At 45.7% G+C, this 25,302-nt stretch overlaps 1 protein-coding gene across 6 annotated transcripts in view; it reads left to right on the top strand.

The window, feature by feature from the left end:
• Window positions 1-25,302, top strand: part of SLC4A11 (solute carrier family 4 member 11) — a 114,354-nt gene that overhangs the window by 30,012 nt on the left and 59,040 nt on the right. For 5 of the 6 annotated variants that reach the window (XM_069856619.1, XM_069856617.1, XM_069856616.1 and 2 more), the window contains 5 exons: window positions 3,510-3,662; window positions 16,248-16,294; window positions 21,509-21,740; window positions 22,341-22,403; window positions 22,946-23,027. In XM_069856619.1, the coding sequence (XP_069712720.1) occupies window positions 3,510-3,662; window positions 16,248-16,294; window positions 21,509-21,740; window positions 22,341-22,403; window positions 22,946-23,027 (577 nt within the window). The remainder of the gene's footprint in view (window positions 1-3,509; window positions 3,663-16,247; window positions 16,295-21,508; window positions 21,741-22,340; window positions 22,404-22,945; window positions 23,028-25,302) is intronic. The other variant, XM_069856618.1, reaches the window with a different exon arrangement.

Here is a 25,302-nt window from a genome sequence, read left to right as displayed (position 1 = left end):
GGTGGGGAGCAAGGAGAGAGCAAGGATTTGAGAAGGTGGTGGGTATTAAGATATTGGAGCAAGGTATGGGCCAGGCATGAATTACAGGGAAAAGGGTGATGCTTTAGAGGGGAATGGCAAGAGAAACTGCGTTTTTCTTCCTTCCCAGCACCTGAATAGCATGGGGGGATGGTTTGTTTTTATGTTGCTTTTGTGATGGGCTGAGGTACAGAAGGACTTGGGGTCAAGGCGTCTGCTGCTTACGGCTGCACAGGGTGGGGAGTTGATTTTGTTCTGCAGGACTGAAAGGATGATGCCTGCTGTGCTTGACCTCATGCACTTCTAATGCTTTTCCTTTTCTGTTTGCTATGAGAGGAGTCCTGTGGAGTGGTCTGAGAGATCGTCCTGACCACAAGGTGTTCTTCAAGGTGCAGGAGGGATGCTTTGATCTTCTTGGCTAATGTTAATTCGCTTCCCTACTCGCGCCTCCTACTCAGCAAAATCTCTCTTCTGTGGTGCTTTTAGTTTGTATTTCAGCTGAAGTGGCACTTGTGCTCAGAGGTCTGACTCATCCTGCCATGTATCTCCTGGCACGTCAGTAGATGCCTTCACATGGAGGTGTCAATCTGCAGCGATAGAGGTGGGAGACACATGCTATTTTGTGGATCTTAAGCTCTTCCCCAGCCACTTTGGGGCAGTATGCAAAGGTGTCTGTGCCTCCTTCCACCTCCTGGAGCAACTGTTCATAGCACAGGCTGGAGTTTTCCTGAAGTTATGCTTCCATACGGAAACCTGGTTGGTATTTACAGAAATTGTGCAACATCCCCATCAGATTCTGCTCTAAACTTCTGTGAAGCACCCATCAAAATTTCAGAGGAGCTGAACGGCTTCTGCTGTCGCTTGTGGCATCTGCTGCCCTTTAAACAGCAGGGGTGGCACTCAACAATCATCAGATGATGGGGGAGGAACAGCTGCCAGGGCTGGAGGCAGCTATTGAGCCATGCTCTGAGATGAAGGGTGCATCTGCCATGCACACAGCTCATCTTCTCACCTCAAAGTGACCCTGCGTTTGACAGATGTAAGTTGCTTGCATTTTAAAATGCCTGGCAGACTAATAGGCTGGAGGATTCAAAACAGGAGTGGTTCGAAGGCTTGAGGTGATTTAGTGGCAAAGCAGACACCTGCCCGGGAGTGCAGTTCCTGCACAGCTCAGGTTTGGGATTATTTGCAAGCCGAGTGTTTTGTTCGTCCCTTGCCCAAGGGACATGAGGCTCTGCTGCCTTTTGTTCTGCTCTTTCCTCCCCTAAAGAGGGAGGAACAGAGGATGCTTCCCTTGCCAGAGTCCTCGCTGACCTCTGCCCAACCCTCTGATCTTACTCCACCCTTGCCCTTCTTCCAGCTCCTGCGCTGCTTCTCTCCTGTCTCCAGCTCTCTCTGTTTTTACAGCTCATCACTGCTGTGCTCACATCAAACCAGTTCCAGAAGGCTTGGGAAGCGAATAAACAGTTTTCCCTGCTTGGCTTTTACCCATCTGTGTCATAATTGCAGTAGGACAGTGGGGAAAACCCTCACCCGTGTTCTGAGCTGGGTGCTCTAACCATATTTGCCCTACGTGCCTCCCATCTGACACATCAAGAGGGAAGGATGGAGAAGCACAGACCTGTTGTGACGACTTCTCTGGTGCTTCAGTCCTGGGTACGGATGAGATGGAAAAGTTGGGATCATGGATTTTAGCCCACACCAGGCTGATTGTGCTTTACAAGGCAGCTCGAGCTGTTATTAGCAGGGGGCTCTCAGCACTGGTGTGGAGGTTCTGCTTTGCTGAGGAGAGGTTGTGGTGTCCATCGTGTGTTTCAGAAGAACCAAACCCTAGGTCTGATGCATTGCTTGCCATGAAGATGCTTGCATGGGGCTTTGTAGTTTTTCCAAAGCCAACAGGTACCCTGCCTGGTTGCTGTCTATTCCTCCAGGACATAGACTGACTCTCCGTCTTGGCGCATCTGCCAGCCCTTGTGCAGATGCTTCATACCTGGTGGTGCCCACGGTGCCATGATACTTTGGATATTGCTTGTGTGCTCCCAATCTCACTTCTTTCTGGCTATTTTGGACAAGTTTCTGGTATGCAGTGATGGAGACAGCTGGCTAAGCTCTAGCAGCAGCAGAGCACAGCCCCCTTGGTGCATTTTGCTGGTTGGGAAGAGCAGCAGCTTGGATGCTTTTTGAAGCTTTCAGAGCAGTCCTGATAGGACTGAGTCACATATATTCTTGTCAAGCAGGTAGACGACGGAGGAGGATTAATCTGAGTTTCTTGGTGCATTTTCCATGCAGCTCAGGCGTTACCTGAAGGCTGGAGCCTCTGTCACCCTCTGAGCCCTCTTAGGGAGATGGCGAGTGCTTGGGATGAGTGTCCATCAGCGCGTCACCCGCAGCAGGAAGCGCTGCAGCCCCTGTCCTGCGTCGCTGAGTTCCTGTTTGTGCCCTCCCTGTTCAGGGTTTTTTTTTTTTTTTTTTTTTTGGTGACGAGCTGTCAGATTGAGATACCTCCAAGACTGTGTGCGCTGCTTTCGGCTGCTGCTGCCTCTACGCTTACTTATATGAGGCTTTAAAAAAAAGCTATCAATATTTAAGTTTCCATTCAAGCCTCCGACTCGAAGCTCACCCTTTTCATTTTGCTGTGGTGCCTAAAGCAAATTAATGAAATATATCCCTCCTGCTTCAAATTAGGCATAAAAGACTTGTCAGAAGACGGGGAGAAGCTGCTGAATAATCCTGGTAATGTAAAAATTGGCATTCTATAATGTCCTTAATTCTCCTAATTATCTGTGATACATGAGCACACCACAAGAGTCCTCCAGCTGCTTCGTAATAGAACGTTGCAGTGAACCAGCTTGCTGTTGAGTGCGGCTAGGTTAAACTCTAATTAGAAGCGTTGTGAAATTCTAAGGAGTTGTCTGCTGTAATTAAGGAATGTATCTTGCTTTCTTGGTGCTGCTGCCTCCTGTAACCTGCTCCTCTGCCCCACTGGGAGCTGTGGGTCTGTCCATCCATATCGGGTGTCTCCTAGGAGACTTCTTTCCTTCTCCCCCCTCAGTTTCAAATTGCTGAATCGCAATGGAAACAGCTGCGCTGCTGATAAGTGTGTTGGGTTTTGGGTGGGCTGGGGCTGTGGTACAGCTCTTGCTTCTTGAGTTACTGCTTGGTATTTTTTTATGGCTTCTAGTTGGAGTTTCCATCCTGTTTATTTTTTTATCTGAGCAAGGTGTTGATGGTTGAGTTTGCCACTGTTGACTTGGTGAGCAGGCTGGCACGTGAAGCCCGTGTTGTCACCTGGCCAGGCTTTGGAGTGCCCTTCGGACACGCACCTGAGGCCATCACAAAATGTGCACAGCTAATTACTGATCATTTTGAGCCCTTGCCAGGTGAAAGCATAACAGAAGCCACTCAGAAAGCTACTCACACATTGATCATGGAGAGCTTTGATACGCCCGCACCTGGATGCAGCCCACTAACTGTCCTCATTTCCTTGGCAGGGTACCTCAAGTGCGACACGGACGATGGCTGTGAGACCAAGGAGGAGACTGGGGGCGAGGAGCTCTTTGATGCGGTGAACTCCTCCATCGTCTCAGGAGACAGCATCCGCTTCTTTGTCAATGTCAACCTGGAGGTGCCACCAAACGCCACTGGTGAGTGATCTCCCCGCTCTGAAACAGCGATGTGATTTGTGGTGGAATTATGGGGTGATTTTTGGGAAACCTGATGGAATTGTGGCTGCTGAACATATTTTCAGCCACTCCTTTCTCTCCTTTTCATTAAAATACCCTAAGTTTGGGGCTTGGGCCCTTGCAGCTGCTCTCGTTGCTGTGTCCTCGTTGCTGGAGGAGAGCCATTTCTAGTGAGAAAACAGGATTTTTGGTACATGTGGTCCCTGTGGATAACTCTAATGTGGCTCTGGGGCTTCCCACGGCAGAGAGTTTGGTTTTTTTTCTGATCACATTTTCATTTAAATGCTAGAGGTGAGTCGGTGCTGTGGATCACCCCAGCCAGTCGCTCATCTCCAGCAGCAGCTGCAAGGAGAGAAAGAGCATAGAGGGAGTTTTTGGTGTTGGATGCATGCTTTTTGGGCTTTTTCATTCAGGCTGGAGGTAAGCAATTTCTGTGCCTCCTGTGTTGAGGCAGACAGCACAAATGGGGAAAAAGAAGCAGCATGTTAAGCACCTGTGATGGAGATAAAGTGCACACAGCTATGCCCACAGTATGAGGAAGCGCTATTGTCTTATATGCTGTTTATAAACATAGACTGGTCGGTCTGGGTGATGGCTCAAGGGCCAAGCTCCCCCAGATATGCTTTAGTGGGATCTGTGCCTGCTACAAGGCACCTTTATGCAGGGAAGGATGATTACGTTGGTGCCTGTGGTTCTGGGGTGTTTTGGGGAGCTGGGGTAGATGAGAGCCCCTCACCACAAGAAGGATGTTGAGGCTCTGGAGCGAGTCCAGAGAAGAGCAACGAAGCTGGGGAAGGGGCTAGAAAACAGGCCTTATGAGGAGCGGCTGAGAGAGCTGGGGGTGTTCAGCTTGGAGAAGAGGAGGCTGAGGGGAGACCTCATTGCTCTCTCCAACTCCCTGAAAGGAGGTTGTGGAGTGGAGGGAGCTGGGCTTTTCTCCCAAGGGACAGGGGACAGGATGAGAGGGAATGGCCTCAAACTCCGCCACGGGAGGTTTAGACTGGACATAAGGAAAAATTTTTCATGGAAAGGGTCATTGGTCCCTGGCAGAGGCTGCCCAGGGAGGTGGTTGAGTCACCTTCCCTGGAGGGGTTTAAGGGACAGGTGGACGAGATGCTGAGGGACATGGTTTAGTGATTGATGGGAATGGTTGGACTCGATGATCTGGTGACTCTTTTCCAAGCTGGTGATTCTATGAAAAGCAAGTGGCAGAGAAGGCTCCATGATTTGGTGGAAGGACTTTTTTCATCTGGTTCTGCTGGTGGTGTGCTGCTCCTCAAAGGAACTAGCTGAGAACGAAGATGCAGTCATGCTGCGGATGGACACATCAGCCCAGAGCTCTGTTCTTTGTGTACTCCCTGCTAAGGCAGCGTCGTTTAGAAACTTTGCCCAACAGTGGGGAGCAGGGTTGGGGGAGACTTCAGGCCCTGGCAGAGGCTGCCCAGATAGGTGGTAGAGTCACCATCCCTCGAGGGATTTAAAAGATGGATACGTGAAGTGCTTAGGAATATGGTTTAGTAATACAGTAGGACAGGTACAGTTGGACTTGATGATCTCAAAGGTCTTTTCCAACCTAGCGATTCTAGGATGTGATTCAGCAATTCCAAACAGCAGAGCTGACGCCAGTTGTGAAGGTGTCTGAAATGCTTGGTATCGAGGAATAAAATCCCTACATTGCTCTAGAGGTTGCTTTTGCCTCTAGCACACCATTTTAGCATCCTCCCCAATGTACATGCTAAATAGTGAAGGAGGGAGGACTAGGAAAACCTGGCTTTCTTGCTGTGTGCCTGGGAAATCTCAGCTCTGGGACATGGCAGCAGCCTGAGTTTCATCTCAGCAGCTGGAGGCAGCCTGGAGCCTGCCTGCGTGGGCACTGACTGCTTTGGAGAATAAATGCAAGAGCTCTGGATTATCCTTGGTGTCACAGCATCAGAGGGGCCTTTAAGCTTGCTCGAAGTTATTTTTTTGATTACAAGCAAATCTCAATTGATCTACAGCGAGTGATTATTGGAAATGGTGATGGAGAATAGGTGGGGTCCAGACTTCTTGACTATCTTGAAGTCTACTTTTTAACTTAAAGCCACTGCTCTGATTCAAGAATAATATCTAGCAATTTTCAAGCCTGTAATTTTACAAATGCCATCTTAATTGAAAGATTTAAGGGGAACTGTGCTCTGCTATGACAACTCTGGGCTGAATGCCGTGGGGTGCATTGTTTGGAGATGAAGAATGCAAGTGCTGTGGATTCTTCTGTCTGAAGAAGCTGACTTTCCTTGTGTATCCTGGGCTTTTTATAAGTGTTTACCCTTCCACTCAAAACAGGACAAAAAAGGCTTCCTTAGCTCCCTCAAGCACTGATGTTTGTGATGATGGTATTACTTGTATCCTTTTTCTTCAGCTGACATGTTCAGGATTTTTGAGGAAAAATGGACTTCTGATGTGCCGGAGTCCCCTTTCAGATGCAAGGATAAAGGTTTTAGAAACAGGATTTAGGCAGAACTAAAGTCCAGGCTTTCAACAAGGATGAGCATGAAATCAGATTTCTTTTTTATACCTTTTCCTTTGACGGCATCAAAGTGATCCAGGTAGCAAAAATACAGATTCTTTTCTGTGAGCATCAGGTACAGGATTCCACAGACTCCAGAGTTTGAGTCATCTAGGCTGTCAGCTCTTTCTCAGAGCTGGTTTTGCTGACGCATCTCCCAGAGTTGATTTTTATACATACTAAATCAGTCTCTGGCTGCAGAGGGCATAGCTGATCCTCCTGGAGAGCTGGCTTCTCAGGTGACTGAAAGTGGCTGAGATGAGCCCTTTAAGCTCTTCTGCTAATGAAATTAGCCTCAACTGCTGGAAAAAAAAAAACCAAAAACCCTCTTAACAAGCTTTTGAAGCTCATTCCAGAAATTAGGTTTAACTGTGCCCTTGCTGAGGTGTATCTGGGAGTGCTGCTCCCTCTTCAGCTCTGCAAGGGGATGCTTTTAAGAAATACCCCTGCATTGCTCCTACTCTCTCGATGTTTTGTTTTCATAGAATCGCCAGGTTGGAGAAGTCCCACTGGATCATCGAGTCCAACCATTCCTATCAAGTCCAAAACTGGGTGCTGAGCACTTGCACAGCTTCTCTCCAGCAAGGCAAGCTGAAAAGAAAGGCAGAGGGGGGAAAAGAAGCAGGTTTTGTCTAGGCAATGCAAGATCCCACCCCAAAACCTCATTTCTAATCCCCAAGTGAGCCTAGTGCTTCAGGTACTACAAGATCCTCCAGTGATCTTCAAACACAGTGGAAAAGCCAATGTGGGAATGGCCTCTTTCAGTCCTCATACCATTTCCTTGCTTTCTTCAGTCTAAATTAAACCTTTGAGCTGGAAGACCTCCTTGTGCTGGTGGTCTTAATTGCCCTCTTGCGTCATGCAATCCCCAAGAAGTGTTGGATGGGTGCTGGGCAGATGCTGCCGGGCCAGAAAGGGACTGTCCATGGACCATCTTCTGCAAAGAGGGCTCTCCAGTGCTGTCTGTGATTTGCTTCTCTGTCAGATGCGGTTGCTGTGTTCAATACATTTATTCAGTCTCCTGCCGGAAAAACCTCTAAGGTGACTTGAAACAAGATAAGTAGCTGTTCTATGATGTTTGTGCATCTCTGCACGTTCTGGGTATCACAGTTTGGTCTCTTGACTAGATGTGTTGTCCTGATTCTCTCCTGTTGGAGACCTTTTCTGGCAGGCTGCTGTGAGATTGCTGCCTATCTTAGTGTAGGACTAAAAGATCCAAAATCCCGTCTTTGGAGGGGATAAGTTGCAGATGGCACTAAGCTGGGTGGATGTGCTGGAGGGTCGGGAGGCTCCAAAGGGATCTGAACAGGCTGGACCACTGGGCTGAGACCAATGGCAGGAGGTTTAACAAGGCCAAATGCCAGGTCCTGCACTTGGGGCACAACAACCCTGAGCAGTGCTACAGACTGGGAGAAGTCTGTCTAGAAAGCTGCCTGGAGGAGAGGGACCTGGGAGTGTTGGTTGACAGCGACTGAACATGAGCCAGCAGTGGCCCAGGTGGCCAAGAAGGCCAATGGCATCTTGGCTTGGATCAGACACGGCGTGGCCAGCAGGTCCAGGGAGGTTCTTCTCCCTCTGGACTCGGCACTGGTGAAACCGCTCCTCGAGTCCTGTGTTCGGTTCTGGGCCCCTCACCACAAGAAGGATGTTGAGGCTCTGGAGCGAGTCCAGAGAAGAGCAACGAAGCTGGTGAAGGGGCTGGAGAACAGGCCTTCTGAGGAACGGCTGAGAGAGCTGGGGGTGTTTGTCCTGGAGAAGAGGAGGCTGAGGGGAGACTTCATTGCTCTCTCCAACTACCTGAAAGGAGGTTGTGGAGAGGAGGGAGCTGGGCTCTTCTCCCAAGTGACAGGGGACAGGACGAGAGGGAATGGCCTCAAGCTCCACCAGGGGAGGCTTAGGCTGAACATTAGGAAAAAATATTTCACGGAAAGGGTCATTGGTCCCTGGCAGAGGCTGCCCAGGGAGGGGGTTGAGTCACCTTCCCTGGAGGTGTTTAAGAGACAGGTGGACGAGGTGCTGAGGGACATGGTTTAGTGATTGATGGGAATGGTTGGACTCGGCGATCTGGTGGGTCTTTTCCAACCTGGTGTTTCTATGATTCGAAGTTGATACCCCAGGGGTTGGATGCTGCCAGGCAATGCAAGTGGAATTACAGACGCGGTGACAAGTCCACCATCATTCTTTCGAGCTGTTAATCTCCATGTGCTGGATGTACAGCTCACTATGAGCATAATGGGGTGGATTTTACTGTAATATTTTTTTGAAAGATTACTGTGTGGAATTAAATGTTGAGCCAACAAAACATAACATGGCCCATAAAACTCTAATAATTAACCATTGTTGTAAAATGCTGGGCTGTTCACACGGATGCGTATAAAACAAGATATCTTAAACCCTAGATTTCTTCAAGCTGTGGCCTATATCTCATTTTTAGTTAATACTGGTTACTGGTGCATTGAATATTGAGCCCAAATCAGTGCAAGTGTCCAGGCACTAAAATGCTTCTCAGTCTTGACACGTGAGGGTTTTTTCCTGAGTGTTTTATTGCTTCCTTGTGATTGCTGGTCGAAGTGTTTTATTTTCTTCTGCCTCTCATCCTTCCAGTGTAGGTTTTGGTGGCAAGTCTTCTGTTTTTGGCAAGCATGGGTAGCACTGATGTGAAGGTGGGTCTTTATCTGAAGCTCAATGCTTTTGGACCCAAGATCTGTGTTCTGGGGGGGGGAGATCAGCATGGGTTTTAAAGACTGAGACTTCTACTTAAATCGTAGTAATCACGTGCAAGTAAAATATTAGATCTGTGCCCTGCCGCATGTATTTTTGCAGGTGTCAGTACTACATTCCTGTCCCAAACAAAGTCTCTTCTCCCTAATGGCTTTGCCTGAGATCAGAGAGAGAGCCCCCAACACAGGGGCAGAGATGTTACCTTTCCTGTGCTGCAGGTGGAAAATCCAACTTGATCCTCTGGTCCCTGGGATTTTGTACCAGAAAGGATGATGAGCATCAGTGAGTTTGGTGTGTGGTAGGAGGGGCTTCTTTACTCTCCAGACTGGTGTGCTACAAGCCCTGTTAATTTCACAGCTACCAGGTTAGCCATCTAGAAGCTTGTGGGCTCATAGAATGGAATGGTTTGAGTTGGAAGGGACCTTAAAGCCCATCTAGTTCCAAATTCCTCTTCCGTGGGCAGGGACACCTCCCACTGGATGAGCTTGATCAAAGACTCATCCAACCTGGCCTTGAACACCTCCAGGGAAGGGTCATCCATGATTTCTCTGGGCAACAATGTGGATTTATCACTGCTTTCCTCTCACCTGGCTAGAAGTGAATTAAATCCTCCCTCTTCATGCTATTTGGATGTGAATTTGACTGTCTCTTTCATACATGGACTTTTCCATAAATCCATCTGGAGCCTGACCCGGAGGTGTACATACCTGCATCCCTCCAGCCTGTCACAGAACCATCGAACTAGAGATTCAAACACTTGCTTAGAATATGTATTTCTGCAAATCAGTGCAGCAAGTTTGGTTTCAGCTGAGCCTTAAAGCGGATGGCCAGGCAATGAAAGCCTCAATTCTTGCAGTGAGTCTGCATAGTGTGCAGGGCCACAGCCTTGTAGTCGGTCACAGTGTTCTTATCTGCTTGGCAGCTGCCTTAAATCCAGCAGGTAAATATTTACATCGTTTGGACCTCGTTCTTGTAGTTTGAGAGTTTAAAACAATTCTTTGGACCTTCTTCTTGCAGGTTGGGGTCTTGAAACAATTCACCGCCTTCTACTTTCCCCAGATTGCAATCGAGGGGTTTGCACAGGACTTGAGGAAAAAGACAGTTTATTGGGGACTTGTGTAGCTGTAGCTGCTCACTTTTTGCAGTATGTGTTGTTGCTTGCAGCTGATGCTCGTACCAGTAGTTTTAGCTGCAGAAGGGTGCCTAAAGCTGTTTAGGGGGAAGAAAGCAAAATCCCGAGGACAGCAAAAAGCCAGTTGGAAAGCAGGATGTGGCTTTGTTGGGGTGTGTATTGGGGGGGAAATAACGGAACATGACTTACGCTTCGGGAGAAGTTCAAGCCTGTTCCACCCTCTGTACAATTGATCATGCCTAGATACAGAGAATCAACAGTTTCCTGTAATCCGCTCCGGAGACACGCACGTGCACACCCACCGCTGCTGCTCTGAGCAAAACACGGGACACTAACTCATGGCCCAGCCCCTGCCGAGATGGCTTTTTTTTTTTTTCCTTTAAGGGGATGAGGAGAAGTGCTAGATGCTGGCGCCAAGGATATTCCAGAGAGAGTAGCGTCCAGAGACAAGTGGTCTGGGCCTGAATGGGTATCATTCTGCACACAATAGTCACATTTCCTCACATTAATACCGAGGTCCTTTTTATGTCTCGAGGCACAATGCTGACCCGTGCGTTCCATCTGATAACTCCTGTTTTAGCAGTTTGATGTCAGCATGGGATGTTGGGCTCCTGAAGCTTCCTACGCTCTAATGGAAAGTAGATACACTAAGGTGGGGGGGGTGGGGGGTCTACAAAGGGGACATGGTCTCCCTCCAAATTTCCTGATTGAGGGTGTTTTCAAAGCAGCGCTAACAAATCCAAGGGAGGTTAAGGGGGTTTGTGTAGTGCTGGTGCTTCCTCATGAAGCAGCGTTGTCCCTTTCAGGTGTTTCACCTGGGGTTCGGTTCAAGGCAGCTTCCCCTGGGGTATTGAGGGCTCTATCACTCAACTTAGCACGGGCGAAAAATCCAATTTTGCCCTGCCCTAAACTTAATGACAAAACATATTTCATTGGTCCCTGGCAGAGGCTGCCCAGGGAGGTGGTTGAGTCACCTTCCCTGGAGGTGTTTAAGGGACGGGTAGACAAGGCGCTGAGGGACATGGTTTAGTGTTTGATAGGAATGGTTGGACTCGATGATCCAGTGGGTCTCTTCCAACCTGGTGATTCTATGATTCTAAAACCTATTGCAGCTTTTTTTTTTTCTTTAAAAAAAAAAAAAGCAAACCACTTATTGTTTTTGTGGTGTCTGAGAAGTTGGGAGGGTGTAACAAGTGACACAGCACTCTTATCTTGTCTCTGGCTCTGCACGAGAGACCTGGTCAGTCTGTCCATGCTGTCCACACCTCTCTAGTTCATTTGCAATGGCGAGAGAGGAGTGTGAGGCAAAAATTCTTCACCTGCTCAGCTGCTGTGATGTCTTTGAGCATTATAAAAGTGAGGTTTTCCTCCCTATCATACCTGCTCCAGAAACTTAGCGCTGCTTGCTCCCACCTCTTATGACCTGGGTGTTGGTTTAAAAGGGATGAACCAAGTTGGTTTCAGGCTTTCTGCTGCAGCTCAGCCCACCACCCTTTTGTGTGAATATGGGATGGTTGAGGAATTATTACTTATCTAACAATATTTAACCAACATTACTCAAATATGATGGGGAATTAGTCCAGACTGGACAGAGCCATGGCAGGGCAAAAAAGCAAAGGATCCTCTTGAGGTCCTGCATGTGCAATCCCTCGTTGCCAGAGATGAGTTAGAGGTGTTTTCACTGCTCCTAACAAGCTCCTGTCATGCCATGTACTCATGTGTTTGTGGGTTTTTTTTTTTAGGACAACAGATTCTAAAAGCTGAACAGTTTTTGCTGCTCACAATGTGGTTCAACACAAGTTGAATGCACAAGCAGCCTGGTCCAGTGGGAGGTGTCCTTGCCCGTGGCAGGGGTGTTGGAACTGGGTGGGCTTTAAGGCCCCTTTCAACTCAAAGCAAACCACTTTATGATTCTAAGTGGCTGAAGCTTAGATTTGCTCAGACTCCTGAAGAAAGACCAAATAAAATGCTCTTTTTCTTAATTAAAAAAAACCCAGACCTTAAATACTTAGGAAAATAGCAAGCATCTGGTTTGAGAAAACCATGGAAGTGCTAATGTAGCATTCTGTTTTTATTTATTAACTTATTTATCATGCCAACACACTGGGGAGTGCATGTAGAACTAAAGTAATGTACACTGATGCCTACACAGCCAAAAAGTTTGTGCTATCTAATTTCCACTTCTTTATCCCGAAGGAAAATATGTTCTTAAGATGCTTCAGGCATCCACTGGTGGCCTGAGATCCTGCAGATATACAGTAGTGGCCTCACTTTTGGGTTTTCTCAGCTATTAAGGGAATCACTGGGTAGCTGTACAAGGGAGGGAATGCAAGGGGGATCTTAAGTTGATTTTCAGGGTTGTCTTTGCACAGAACATGTCGTTATCTAAGCAGGAGGTGGAGGGGAATCAAATGGGGGATTTCATTTCTCTGGGTTGCTGTCAGGGATGTTATGTAAAGGGCAGCTGGGATGAAACGGCTTTGGAGTACAGCAAATTTCCTGCTGTGCTTCTTGCTTCTGAGCATTAAATCTCCTTGTTCACATCAGAAAACCTGGATGGGTCCTGTTGTTCTTAAATCGTGGGAAATGAAAAACGGAGTCGTGCCGCTGTGCCCTGACAGGGGACTGAATGTGCTGACACGAGGCCACGAGTGCAAGTCTAATGTTGTCAATTCATCACTGTTGCTAACGTGGAAGTGAACTCCCAGCGAGTCGCTTGTAGCGCGTTCAGTAACGCTGCGTGCTTGTGTGCGTGCGTCTGAGAAATTCGGGATATACGTGTCGCCTTGATGTGGCTGCCAGGGGATGTCGGAGATGCGTTGCTGACTTTTTGGTTTTTCCCTTGGGCAGAACCTGGAGCACAGCCTAACAGATAAGGTCAGTCACCCCTGGCAGCTCTCCTTTAACTATGTGCGAGGACAGAGACAATAATGCCCGTAGCTAGCTGGCTTGCCTAAAATAGACTTTTGCAGCCTGCTTTGTCCAACGAGGGGGACCACAAAAATAGAAATGAAAATTGTGCATGGCCCTGACCTCTTTCTGTTTGTCTTCTTAATCCTGACGTTCAGGTGCAAAATCTATTTATTACTCCTGGTAGTGAAATGTAAGGGATCACAGAATCACTAGGTTGGAGGATTGAGGGATGATTGAGTAGTTTCTTATTTATTGTTAGTAAAGGGTGAATCTGTGGTTTTCAATATCCGTTTTGTCTCTGTGAAGGGCTCCTCCTTGGGGGTGCAAAGTTTGAGGGTGTTGCATCTTTCCAGCTCTTCCATCGCTGAAGGGAAGCAGTGATAGTGCCATGAAGAACATCAGTGGCAGGTTGGCAATGTTTGGTCTTGGGCTTTAGCCCAGTGGATGTGTGATGGGCAACCTCATGCAGGATTTATTCCATATTGTCTAATAAAGAGAGACCTTACTGCTCTCTACAACTACCTGAAAGGAGGTTGTAGAGAGAAGGGTGCTGGCCTCTTCTTCCAAGTGACAGGGGACAGGACGAGAGGGAATGGCCTCGAGCTTTTCCAGGGGAGAAGTTCAGACTTGACATCAGGAAAAAAAAATTCACAGAAAGGGTCATTGGGCACTGGAACAGCCTGCCCAGGGAGGTGGTTGAGTCACCATCCCTGAAGGTATTTAAAAGGCAGGTCGTTGAAGTGCTCAGTGTCATGGTTTAGTGGCAGATAGGAATGGTTGGGCTCGATGGTCCTGGAGGTCTTTTCCCACCTTATGATTATAATGGGTTCCCCCGCAGTAATTTAGAGGGTGGTTCAGAAGCCACACAGAAGAGCACTTGGGAATGTCTGTGGTCTGTATGACAGGCTTAGATTGGATGTTAACGTTCCTTTACTGAAAGAGTAGTGAAATGTTGGAAGAGGCTGCCCAGGCAAGGGGTGGAGTTGCCAACCCTGGAAGTGTTCAAAAACTATGTAGATATGACACTTTACAACCTCATTTAGTAGACACAGTTCTGCTGGGCTGACAGTTGGACTAGATGTTCTTGGAGGTCTTTTGCAGCCTTTGTCAATCTATGATTCTAATCTTTCTCCCAGCTTTTTATGTTCCCATTGGATTTGTTACTATCCTTTAGTTATGTTATAACACCACGGTTGGCATTTAAGATAACAGCCTAGAACTGGGATGGCGATTTTGGTCTGTGTCCTTCCCTTGGATCATGTCTGAGTGGCAAGTTGCTTGGATCAAATGATGAATGAGACTGTGGACCTTCCAAAACGTCACCTGCATACCCAGAACAGCATTTTTTGAGAAGTCTTAAAGACTCTGGTCCACCCCATGTAGAGATATTTTGGCTAGTGTTGATAAAGCAGCACTCAGTGATGAATACCTGAGAGACCTGTCAGTGGAGAATATTGATATGAGCTTGAAACTGATAAGAGGACCCAAGAGATTGCTGCATGATAAAAGGACAACACAAATTTGTTTTGTGCATCCATGAGGACAGACTGGAGATACAGATTTCTCTTCTTACCACATGCTTGCTATTGTTGAGCTTTTGGGGGCTTTTTTTGTCTCTCTCGAACTATTTCTTGCAAGAGCTGAAAAGCCAAAACATTTTTGTTTTCTCCTCAACGAATATTCATGGCTTCCAAATCTTCCAGCATACTTTGGCATGTGTAATTAGGCTGTAAGCAGAGTAAGTGAACGTTGGAGAACTACAAATATAAGAGCCTAGGGAAAACGCTTGATGTTTCTGGCTTATTTGGGTGCTTACTTTTTAATAATAAATAGTATTTTTTAGATGAAACAGTTTGTGTTTTCCAAAAGACGTGTCAAAAGCAGTAATAACTGGGACAGTGGTGCCAGCAGATTTGTGTGCAAAAAATCATTGCTGCTTTTTTTTTTTTATTATTATTATTTCTGGTGTTTTCATGTGAATTGCATCCTCAGTCACCCTGTTTTGTGGAGACGTGGGGCTGGGCTTGAGGGTACCTCTGTGTGTGAAAATAAGTTTGCAGCAATTCTTACTGGTTAGGATTTGGAAGTCCAGATCTGGAAAGGAAGCAAAGACCTCAAAAATAGCTGTAACTCCATGTTACATCTCTGTACTTTTCCACAGCTTGGCCTCTGGAAAGGTTTTTGGTCTTCACTGGTTTTTTTCCATGCTCTCATGATGTTTATTTGAATGAAGACTGCTCGTATGTTTCGTGGATAATTTTGTAGCAGCTCAATCTAATGGGATTTTTGGAGAGTGTGAAGATGGTGACTTTGAAGGAGAAGGATGTGCAGTTACACGCTGTCTCTGGCTCTTGTTGAGCTATGGAGAGGGATACACCATCACAGTACCAGTGGTACTGGTGATGCTACAGAGAATCAGCCTTGGATACAAGCAGTATGGAATGGGCTTGTGGCAAAACAACTGGATTTTACTTGAGTGTTTTTAGCTTATACCTCAAATTGCTTCACAGATACCCTAACAAATCACCGACGGTTGGAAGTTTGCACTGGGAATTTCATGGTGACCCCCATGCCTGTAACTCTGCTACATATTAAGTGACATTTAGTAGTCTCTAAACAGCAGTTTTCTTTCCCAAGAGCTCTGTTGCGTTACGCTTGGATTTATGGAGGCCGTGTGCTGAGTTGACGGGATGTTAATGTGCTCATCTCCGAGTCGCTGCGTGTGATCTCTCGCAGCCTGCTCCCTTGGAAGTGCCTGGGTGTTATTGTTGACTCTTTGGGGACAGGAATGGTTTCCAAATTGATGTGACTCATGCAATCTTAGCCTCAATCTATCAAGCAACAATGCATTGGATTAAATGATTACCTAAAGGATTAGGAGTTTGGTTTTTTCTGGGGGGAGGAGGTGGATGGTGGAGGGAGAAGTGAAGAGTACAAACACAGAGAATGTGGGGGAAAAAACGAACCCGTACACTAAAAAAAGCTGCAAGACACAAATGTGATGCGATCAGATCATGCCAAAGGCTCCTTCCACAACTGGCTTACACTTCCAAAATGGGAAATGTTGTGAAAAACTGCATCTCTGCTTTTCTCTAGAGATCCTGCTGTGCCAAGAGAGAATACCTCACCTTGTTCCACGCCTTTTGCTTAGTTCCTGCTGCCTGTCAGGTTCCTGCAATAGTAACAAACTTCTGATTCTTTTTTTTTTGTTTGTTTTTTTCTCCCCCCTTTCCAGCTGAAAATGAAAGCGCTGGCTGCGTGTTACTGCACACATCAAGGAAGGTGAGTAGGAATGCTATGTGATCCATTTATTACCTTTTCATCATCTAGAAGCTGAGAAAAGGAACTGAAAGCACTCAGTAGGGATGGGGAGGTGGGTTTTTAAGGGCTTAAACAGAAGGCACATGAATACTTCTTTCCTTGAATTCCTTTATCTTTCTTTAAACCTAAAAAGCCATGTGCTGCTCGTTCTCCCATTTCTCTGCAATTCTGATCATTCCACTGCTCTTCTATCTCAGGCAATTCCTTCACATGTTAATTCCTCACTTTCTCATCTGCAACCACCTGCAAAGGGATCGAGGCACACGCCATAAAGATTTAGGCTACTGAGCCTCCTCTCCAGCTGAAAGCAGAAGCACCCGATAGACATTGCTATGATTTGGTTTCCTCTTCGTGCCAGCTAATCAGATCTGCCCTCAGGGTTCAGCAGGAGTGAATTCCCTGGAAACAGGCAGTCTAGGAGTATGATTAGGAAACAACACTTAGTCTGCGCTTGCTCTCGAGACCGTAACTCAATAACAGCAAAGTAAAAATGCAAAAAACATATACATAGGATGTATTGTAGCAAGCCCTGGACTATGAAAGTACACAAAGAATGCAGAGGGGAAATGGGTTGATGTTTAATAGCACATAATTGGTCTTTGGGGCTGAAGCATGGCTCATGGTGCTTTAAGTTCTCTTGGCTTTTGCTTCACCTGCTGGTTGGAGGGGCTGGGTCTCTGCAGGTAGACTTGTACATCAACAAAACTTGTAGAGAGGAGGGTGCTAGCCTCTTCTCCCAAGTGACAGGGGACAGGACGAGAGGGAATGGCCTCAAGCTCCGCCAGGGGAGGTTTAGGCTGGACATTAGGAAAACGTTTTTCACAGAAAGGGTCATTGGGCACTGGCAGAGGCTGCCCAGGGAGGTGGTTGATTCACCTTCCCTGGAGGTGTTTAAGGCACGGGTGGACGAGGTGCTAAGGGGCATGGGTTAGTGTTTGATAGGAATGGTTGGACTGGATGATCCAGTGGGTCTCTTCCAACCTGGTTATTCTATGATCACTGGTCCTGGTAAATCATATTGCAGGCTTCATTCAAGGTTGTAGCTTGGGTTCTTAAATCTGTGTTGCAAAGCCTTGCAGGCTTTTCTGGGAATCCCAGAGAGCTCTTTAACTCTGCCTTGCTTTAGGTCTCTAAGACTGCCCCTGTCATGGGAAGGCATATTGTAGAATTACTATGGAATTGCAGAGTGGGTTGGGTTGGAAGGGACCTTAAAGATCATCCAATTCCAACTCCCTGCGATGGGCAGGGACACCTGCCGCTGGATCTGGTTGCTCAAAGCCCTGTTCAGCCTGGCCTTGAACATCTCCAGGGAGGGGACAGTTCCAGCAGGCTGAGTTAGAAGGGGAAAGAAAACGTGTAACAGTTTTAGTAGAGGAAACCTTTCCCCCATGTTTAAAAAAAACCCCAAAAAACAACAACTACTGAACTAAAGAAAACAAAACTACAAACAAAACACAAATCAGAAGACCCCAAAACAAAACCCACTACCAACAAAAAAAGCCAAACCCATTGTTTTGCTATTAAATAGTAGGATTTAAAATAAGCTCTTCTGTGCTCAGGAATGGGAATTTCTGTGTCAGTATTTTGTCATGTCTAATACCACTGTCAAGATTATTGGTCAGATATGGTTAACTGAAAGTAACTTAAGAACTTCATCACTTAAAGTGCAAATTCTAAGCCCAAATGCAGGATCTGCCTCTGAAAAAAATAGTTGGAAACTGCTAACGCTTCTGTCTTTCTTCTATTTTATTTTTCCTTTTCAAAGCTGTAGGATTCCTGCTTCTCTGGCTTGTGTTTTGTGCTTGAGCAAGGGAGTTAGGGATGCTTTGGCAGGGCTTGAGAAAAGATACTATTGCCAGGTTTTGCCTCCAGGAACGACGAGTGGAAGTTTTATGCTTCAAGTGCAAAGGAAACTGGGACCAGGGTCATAGAGATGGCTTCAGCGTCTGGGAAGAGGGAATCGCTACCAGAAACTTGGTCAGCTCAGAAGCTTTGAAGATGTTTCCTTGTTAGGTTGTTCCTATGTTTGGTGGTATCCTGTGGTTCTTGTGCCCCTTCAGGACTGCTTGAAGGAGAGTTAGTGTCTTGGGGAAGTTCCTATCTGGCATGGCAATTGGTAGGCATAGATAGAGAGAAGCTTGTTGGCATGATTTTAACTATTTCACCACCATCACGATGTGTTTCTGAGGGAATTAGCCCAAGTGGCTATGGCAACAGCACAGGTAGAGCTCTGCTCAGAACATGCTTTTTAGACAACCCTCCTCCTAAGGTTCTTGTGGTGTCTGTAAGTGGAGGAGGTCTCCAGAGGAAACACAAGCAGAGAATTTGCATTTTGGGCTGCCTTGATGAGCGTTCAGAGTTTTTTTTGCACGGGTAGCGTGTGACTTTGGCCAAGAGACTTGCCTGAAGTTAGGAGAGGCTGTTTCGACGTGTTCCCCCTCTCTTCAAGAACAATGCAATGTGCAGCTTTGCAATCAGGGATATATAATGCTCTTAAAATGGCTGTTGGGTAACTGTCTTGGGCTTCTGGCTAAGCAGTTTCCAGCATTGAGTTTCCAGCATCAAGCATCTTGATGTGACTTGACGATCTAGCTAAAAATACTTGTGAAGGGGAGCAATCATTAATCTCTCCTGAAACTACTGACTGTCTTGACTGGAACGGTTCTGTTTGAGCTATCTCAGAGGTGTTGCTGTACCAGTGCTTCCACAATTTGATTTTGGCTTGTTTTGGAGCGATGTATTTATACTCTTTGATGGTGACTGACTGCCTTGCCATGTTTAATGTGCGCGTCTTCCCTGATGTGATAATAAGGATGGGTATTGCCCCTATTTCTTATAAAAGACCAGGAGTAGGGGAATAAAACAGAGCTGAGGCATGGAAAATTATTGACCGAAGACATTAACCTGAAGCCTGTGGCAATGCTGGAGTTGAATCCTCACGACTTGTAATAAGCTGCTGTCCTGTCACAACAAGCAAATGATGCTGTCATGCACTGCTCACTGAAGGATCAGTGTTGATTGAGATGATGTAGGCAGATAATAGCCCTCTTCTTGAATGGCTTTGCTTCATTTCTGCTGTCCTTCCTGAGCATTTTATCAACCTCTAGTTTCGCTGTTCTTCTGATGGTTTCTCTCTTGCAGGAGAGAAGTTGGTGGCACAAAGGCACTCCTGCTTTTTTGAAAGCTCTTTGACACTCCTTATACTCTTAACCTTCCTCGTGGGTGCCTCTGCCATCCACCTCGTTAAAACCTAATTCATTTGACCACTTTGCTGTTTGAAACTACATCGTAGGTTGGACTCTGCGTGCTGGACAAGTTGGGAATGGGTTACCTTTGCTAGTCCTATATTGACCCCGGGAACACCAGTCTAACATATGGTGATAGGTGTTTTAAACTGCTCTCACACAGTGATAATTTAAGATTTGACCTGGTTTTGATGGAGTTGTAATGTAGCTGGGTCACTGTCTCCTCTCCTAAGAGCAGATGGCAACAAAGCCTTGGGGGTGGGAGCTGAAATCCTTCAGAGAAACCTCCCTCTCCAGGATGTTGTGTAAGAAGTGATTGATGCAAAGTAAAACGGTGCTAATTGCAATAGATGTGTACTGACAACTTGATAGTTGCTGTGATAATTACAGTAATTAGTGAGATATTAGCATTTTTTCCCTGTGTCTAGGCTATAAATGGAAATGATAGAGAGGGTATGTGTGAGCAGAGAGTATCCATGACTCGCACTCTGGGATGGTCCAGTAACTTGGGGGGAACGTGCCAAGGTCCTTGTTGTGGAGGCAGCTTGGATGTTAAGCCTTGTTAAGCCGTTCAGAGCTTGATTCCTACTGAGTTTAAGAGGAACTGAGGGTTTAAATGTATCTTGACAATCTGTTCCTAAACATCACGAACTCAAGCCTGGCTGGTTTCCTTTTGGAAGGAAGATCATACAAAAAAAAGGGCAGTTGCCAAGTTCCCCACTTCCTCACTCAATCTCAAGCTGCTGGATAGGACAGGATTGTCAGTCCTTGACCAGGACTGTGCTTAACTGTGTGTGGATTTCCAGGGTCTGAATTGGGAACAATGCGTTTGTAGTTTGATCACTCAGTTAATGAACTTCACAGCTGCCAAATACAGAAAGGAGTTGAGATTCTGTAAGATAGCGTGGTTATTTCTTCCATCTCAAGGACAAGTCTGGGACAGCAGAAGGAACCAGCAGAGAGTTAAGACAGTGTCACCCTCTGTCTTAATTGATTCATGGAATCATAGAATGGTTTGGGTTGGAAGGGACCTTAAAGCCCATCTAGTTCCAACCCCCTTGCCATGGGCAGGGACACCTCCCACTGGATCAGGTTGCTCCAAACCACATCCAGCCTGGCCTTGAACACCTCCAGGGATGGGGCAGCCACAACTTCTCTGGGCAACCTGTGCCAGGGCCTCCCCACCCTCACAGGAAAACATTTCTTCCTAAGATTGCATCTAAATCTCCCCTCTTTCAGCTTAAAAACATTCCCCCTTGTCCTATCCCTGCACTCCCTTGTAGAGCCCCTCCTGAGCTAAATGTTATGCACGAAGGAAGAAGGCTTCCTTGGGAGTAGGAACAACAGAAATTCAGGAACCTTCAAAAAGGCGATGGGCTGGATGGCATTCCTTCTCTCTTGCTTCAGGTTTGCTAACTGGAAGCACCAGAAAGAGATGGTTCTGAGTTTGAGAAGAACTAAGAGTTAGGTTGCAGAGATGCCTACTGGTAATTTTTTATGCTGCTGCGTCTATTTATGCTCAGAGTCTATTTCTTCCAGGTAACTTTTCCCACGCTTCTGCAAATCTCTAAAACTGTTTAAACAAAGAGGATTTTAAATGTTACCTTAAGTATTTTTGCTTTGTCCTAGGCAACAAACTATTTTTGTTCAATTCTGCTTTCTATGTCGGGGTGTAACTGGTGCTTCGGCATTCACCTATGTTGACTCTCTTAAACTAAGCCTTGAAAATTGAAGCCTTTGATGCATTAATAATGTGAAATAACTCATTTTGTTCTATAATGTGATCTGAATGGTTAAAGTTCCAGAATCACTTTGAGTCAGTGATAATAACCTCAACAAAACTGTCTGCTTGTGTACTGCACAGATCCTAGTCCTTTGCTGTTAGGCATTGTGCAGAGTTGTCTAATCCTCTGACCTCTTCTTAACACAGTACCTGAAATTAAAGAATTTTGAGGAGGAAGTCAGAGCCCACAGAGACCTGGATGGGTTCTTGGCAAGAGCTAGCATCATCCTTGATGAAACGGCCACCTCCTTGGACGATGTTCTTCGAGAGATGCTAAAACACTTTGCTGAAGATCCTGAGAACATGGAGCCGAGCTGCAACTTTGAAAAAATCATGAGCACTTTATTCACAGATTCAGGGACCCCACGAGAAGGGAATGGTAATGAACTCTTGATTTTTTTTTTATTTTTTTTTTTTGCTTTTACCTGTGGGTTACTGTTAAGTTTTCAACTTTTCCATTGGTGGTGTTGAACATTCACTACTGCATGGTCTCCAGACATGCAAGTTGCATATGACACTGGCGACTTGTTTCCATGTCGGCTGGGCTGAAGGGTCTCATGATTTTTAGGTTATAATATTTTGATGTGTCTTGTCCCTGTTACATTAAGATGACCCATAGAGGTATTATTTGGGATGAGACTTCTGCAGTATGGAGTCTTGTCTGTTTGGACCCGTTAGGTCACTTGCCCATCACTTGTCCTCTGCCTCGTGATTCTCTCTGGATTCACACACGCTGGAGAAGTTTTAAGTGCTTTGGACAAGTAATTGGTTGGGGAGGGCTGAGCCTTCGTGTTGCTCCCAGCCCACTGGAAGGGGTGAGAGGTGCTCTGTTTTCCTTCAGAAACTCAACTAGGGCAGCCATGGCCAACACTGGCTCACGTGTCACCTTAAGCTATGAGCATATGTCATTGTGTAGTCTAAAGTGCTACCTTTTAGCCCAAGATGTAAAGAAGCTTAACTAAGCATTGTTTCTCTGTAGGCACCCATGATGTTTCAGAGTCAACAGGAATGAATAAACAAACATGTACACCGCACCTCAAATGTAACTGTCACAGCCTCAGTGAATTTGTTTAACAGATATGTCAAGTCCTGAGCATGTAGTAAGCATGTTCATGCTTTGGTTACTTCTTGCTACCTGTCTTAGAGCTTTGCATTTATAATCTCTTTAATTTAGGCTTTCTGCCGATAAATAAGAACTAAGTAATGCCATAAAATAATCTGAGAGCAGTAGTTAGGACAAGGGGGAGAAAGGGAAGGGGAGTCAGAAGATGACACCTCTTCCAGTCCTGCCTTGTATGTGTGTTGAATAACGCTAATCTAATAATCTAATATCGCAGTAGGTTGATGTTGGGAGGAGAAAACAGCTGCCTCTTCATGCTGTGAATAGTTTGACGTAACTCAGAAGCATAAGGAGAAACATTTCCATCTTTTCTCTTGTCACCGCTCTCTCCTTGCATCAATCCACTGTGTAAATAAATAAGTATGCTTGGTATTAGTGCTAGCTTCCATTTGAAAGGAGATGTTATTTGCAGTTGCAAACCAAGTGTGGGCAGCCTGTAATGTTTCTCTCTCTTCTTTTCCCAGTTCACCTCTTGTCAGATACAATTCAAGGGGTCACAGCGACAGTCACAGGGGTGCAGTATCAGCAGTCCTGGCTCTGTATCATGTAAGTAAGTACCTAGGTTACATTAGCAGAATCCACTGGCTGCTCAAAACTTGTAACTTCTGCTGCTGCTGGGAAGAGCAGCAGTTCAGAATGTGCCCTTGGTGATGTCCTCTCCTTCCGTCCTGGCCTGTGGGATCTTAGTCTCAGCATTGGGCTTCTCTTCTTTGCAAATGGTCAAGCAGCAGCCTGAGCAGACATGACTATGATCTCTACAGGGCATTAAGCTGCTGGATGCTATCAAAATCTAGTGTTAACAAGCTAAGAATGCTGAAAAAATCTGAACGCGCAAATGGTAATTATTGAGAAATGTTAATGAGAGAAACTTCTGAAGGGACAAGCAAATTGTGTTTTGTGGACTGCTTTGCCTGCCAAAGTCTGGGAACTCATAGCAAAAGATTTCTTGAGTCCTTTGATGAAAGCATCTAAATATTGTAATTGAAAATTGAAGTCAAATTCCGACACTATTCAGACACTGATTACTGTCTGACAATTAATTGAGACCCTGGTTAATTGTCAACACTCCAACACTCATTGGAGTGGACCCTTAGGCAGTAAGGACTCTGTCACCTGGGATTTATGAGGCATGGTGTCCTCACTCTGGCTTCCGCTTGACCAAAACTAGGTTTTGAAATTATTGTCCCAAAGTCAAGGATGTTGGGCGAGCCTAACTCTCCCTCCACAGAGAGAAGGCCAGGATCTGAGTCACTGAGCCAACCGAAGCGATGTGATTGGACTTGTGTCTGTTGTTTTATGCATATGCAGTCTCTAAGTCAAGTTCTCAAGCTTGTTCATTCTCGGAAAATTTACTAGGATATGTTAGATAGGTGCCTAAAGTGTTAGGGAGCACTTATGCATATTTTAGCCTTCACAGCCAGTTTCCTAAGTCACAGTAGCTTTCGTTCGGCTAGCAGTTCTCCTAGCCTCTGCTTATGGCTGGAAAAAAAATAATATAGAGTATCTGCCTTGGAAGCAGATGATTTTTTTAGAAACAAATAAACAAAAAAAAAACCACTAAGAGAGTGAAAAATCCAGCACCCTTCTTTCTAATCTCTTACAAAAGAGAAAAATGTGTTGTCTATGTAAAAAAGGTAACTCTTGTGTATCAGGGCTTTGTTCCGAGAAGTAGGTGAACTGGATAATGTTTGTCATGCATGTGGTGCCGTCACCTCTACTTTTACGGCACATACAGAGCATCTTGCACAAGGAAGAACATGAGTTTAATACACTAAAAGGGTGTCTCTGTACTGATCAAGAATACTTTTAAGCAGTTTTCTCCCCTTTGGGATGCTACAGGTAGGATAGCAGCAACAAGAATGTGTACATCCAAATCTAGGAATGATTCAGGGTGGAATTTTCTATGGTGGCATGTGATACGGCTTTGAGGAGGGCTTTGCAATGTGTTGACTTGATAACAAAGCATTTCTAGAGGTCATGATACAGATGATGTGATTATATACATGGAGCTGGAAAGGGTAGGTTCAGCCTTTCTGCAGGAAGTGTGCCAGAGCTTTAAATGCATCCACATGAGTAATTCTAGCTTCCATGACAAGACATGAGTTGAAAAACAAGCTTACAGCCTGAAGGGGTCTTGTGCAAAACTTTCCTTCTTGCTTCCTTTTGTTACTCTGAAGAGGGAGAAGAAAGTGGTGGGAAAGAAGTGATGAGTTATTAACTATAATTATGTAACTATTGCGCTGTAATCCTGCTGTAGCTGTTGTGCAACAGATTGTGAACCATATTTTTAAATCTCATTTTTCTTGAAGTCGGATTGAAAAACAGCTTCCAAAACTCTGAAGTAAGAGGAATTCGTTGATGAAAAAAATTTCCATATGAGTGGGAAGAACCTTTAAGATATCTGTTCTTTATCCTTGCATTTAGTCTGTGCTTTTTGCTAAATTTTAAATTAGTGCTGCTCTTTTCTGTGCACCTTAACTAACTTTATTTCTAGTGGGTGAGATAGGCTTGAGTGTTATGATAGGATTATATTACTGTGGAAGAGCAGCTCAGAGATAAAGTATTGTAGTGCTGCTTCTGCATCGATTTAGGTGGAAAATATTAAAGTTGAAATTAGGTTAAGGTTAGAAAGAGAAAACTTGTGTAAGATTTTCAGTGTTGTATGGATGATACCAAATTGGGAGGGAGGGTTGAAGTGCTTGAGGGTGGGAAGGATCTACAGAGGGATCTGAACAGGCTGGATAGATGAGCCAAGGTCAATTGTATAAGGTTTAATAAGGCCAAGTGCCGGCTCCTACACTTGGGACACAACAACCCTGTG

This window comes from Phaenicophaeus curvirostris, chromosome 4, assembly GCF_032191515.1.
Source record: "Phaenicophaeus curvirostris isolate KB17595 chromosome 4, BPBGC_Pcur_1.0, whole genome shotgun sequence".
NCBI classification, from domain to species: Eukaryota; Metazoa; Chordata; class Aves; order Cuculiformes; family Cuculidae; genus Phaenicophaeus; species Phaenicophaeus curvirostris.
This window is presented reverse-complemented; position numbering and strand designations above follow the sequence as displayed.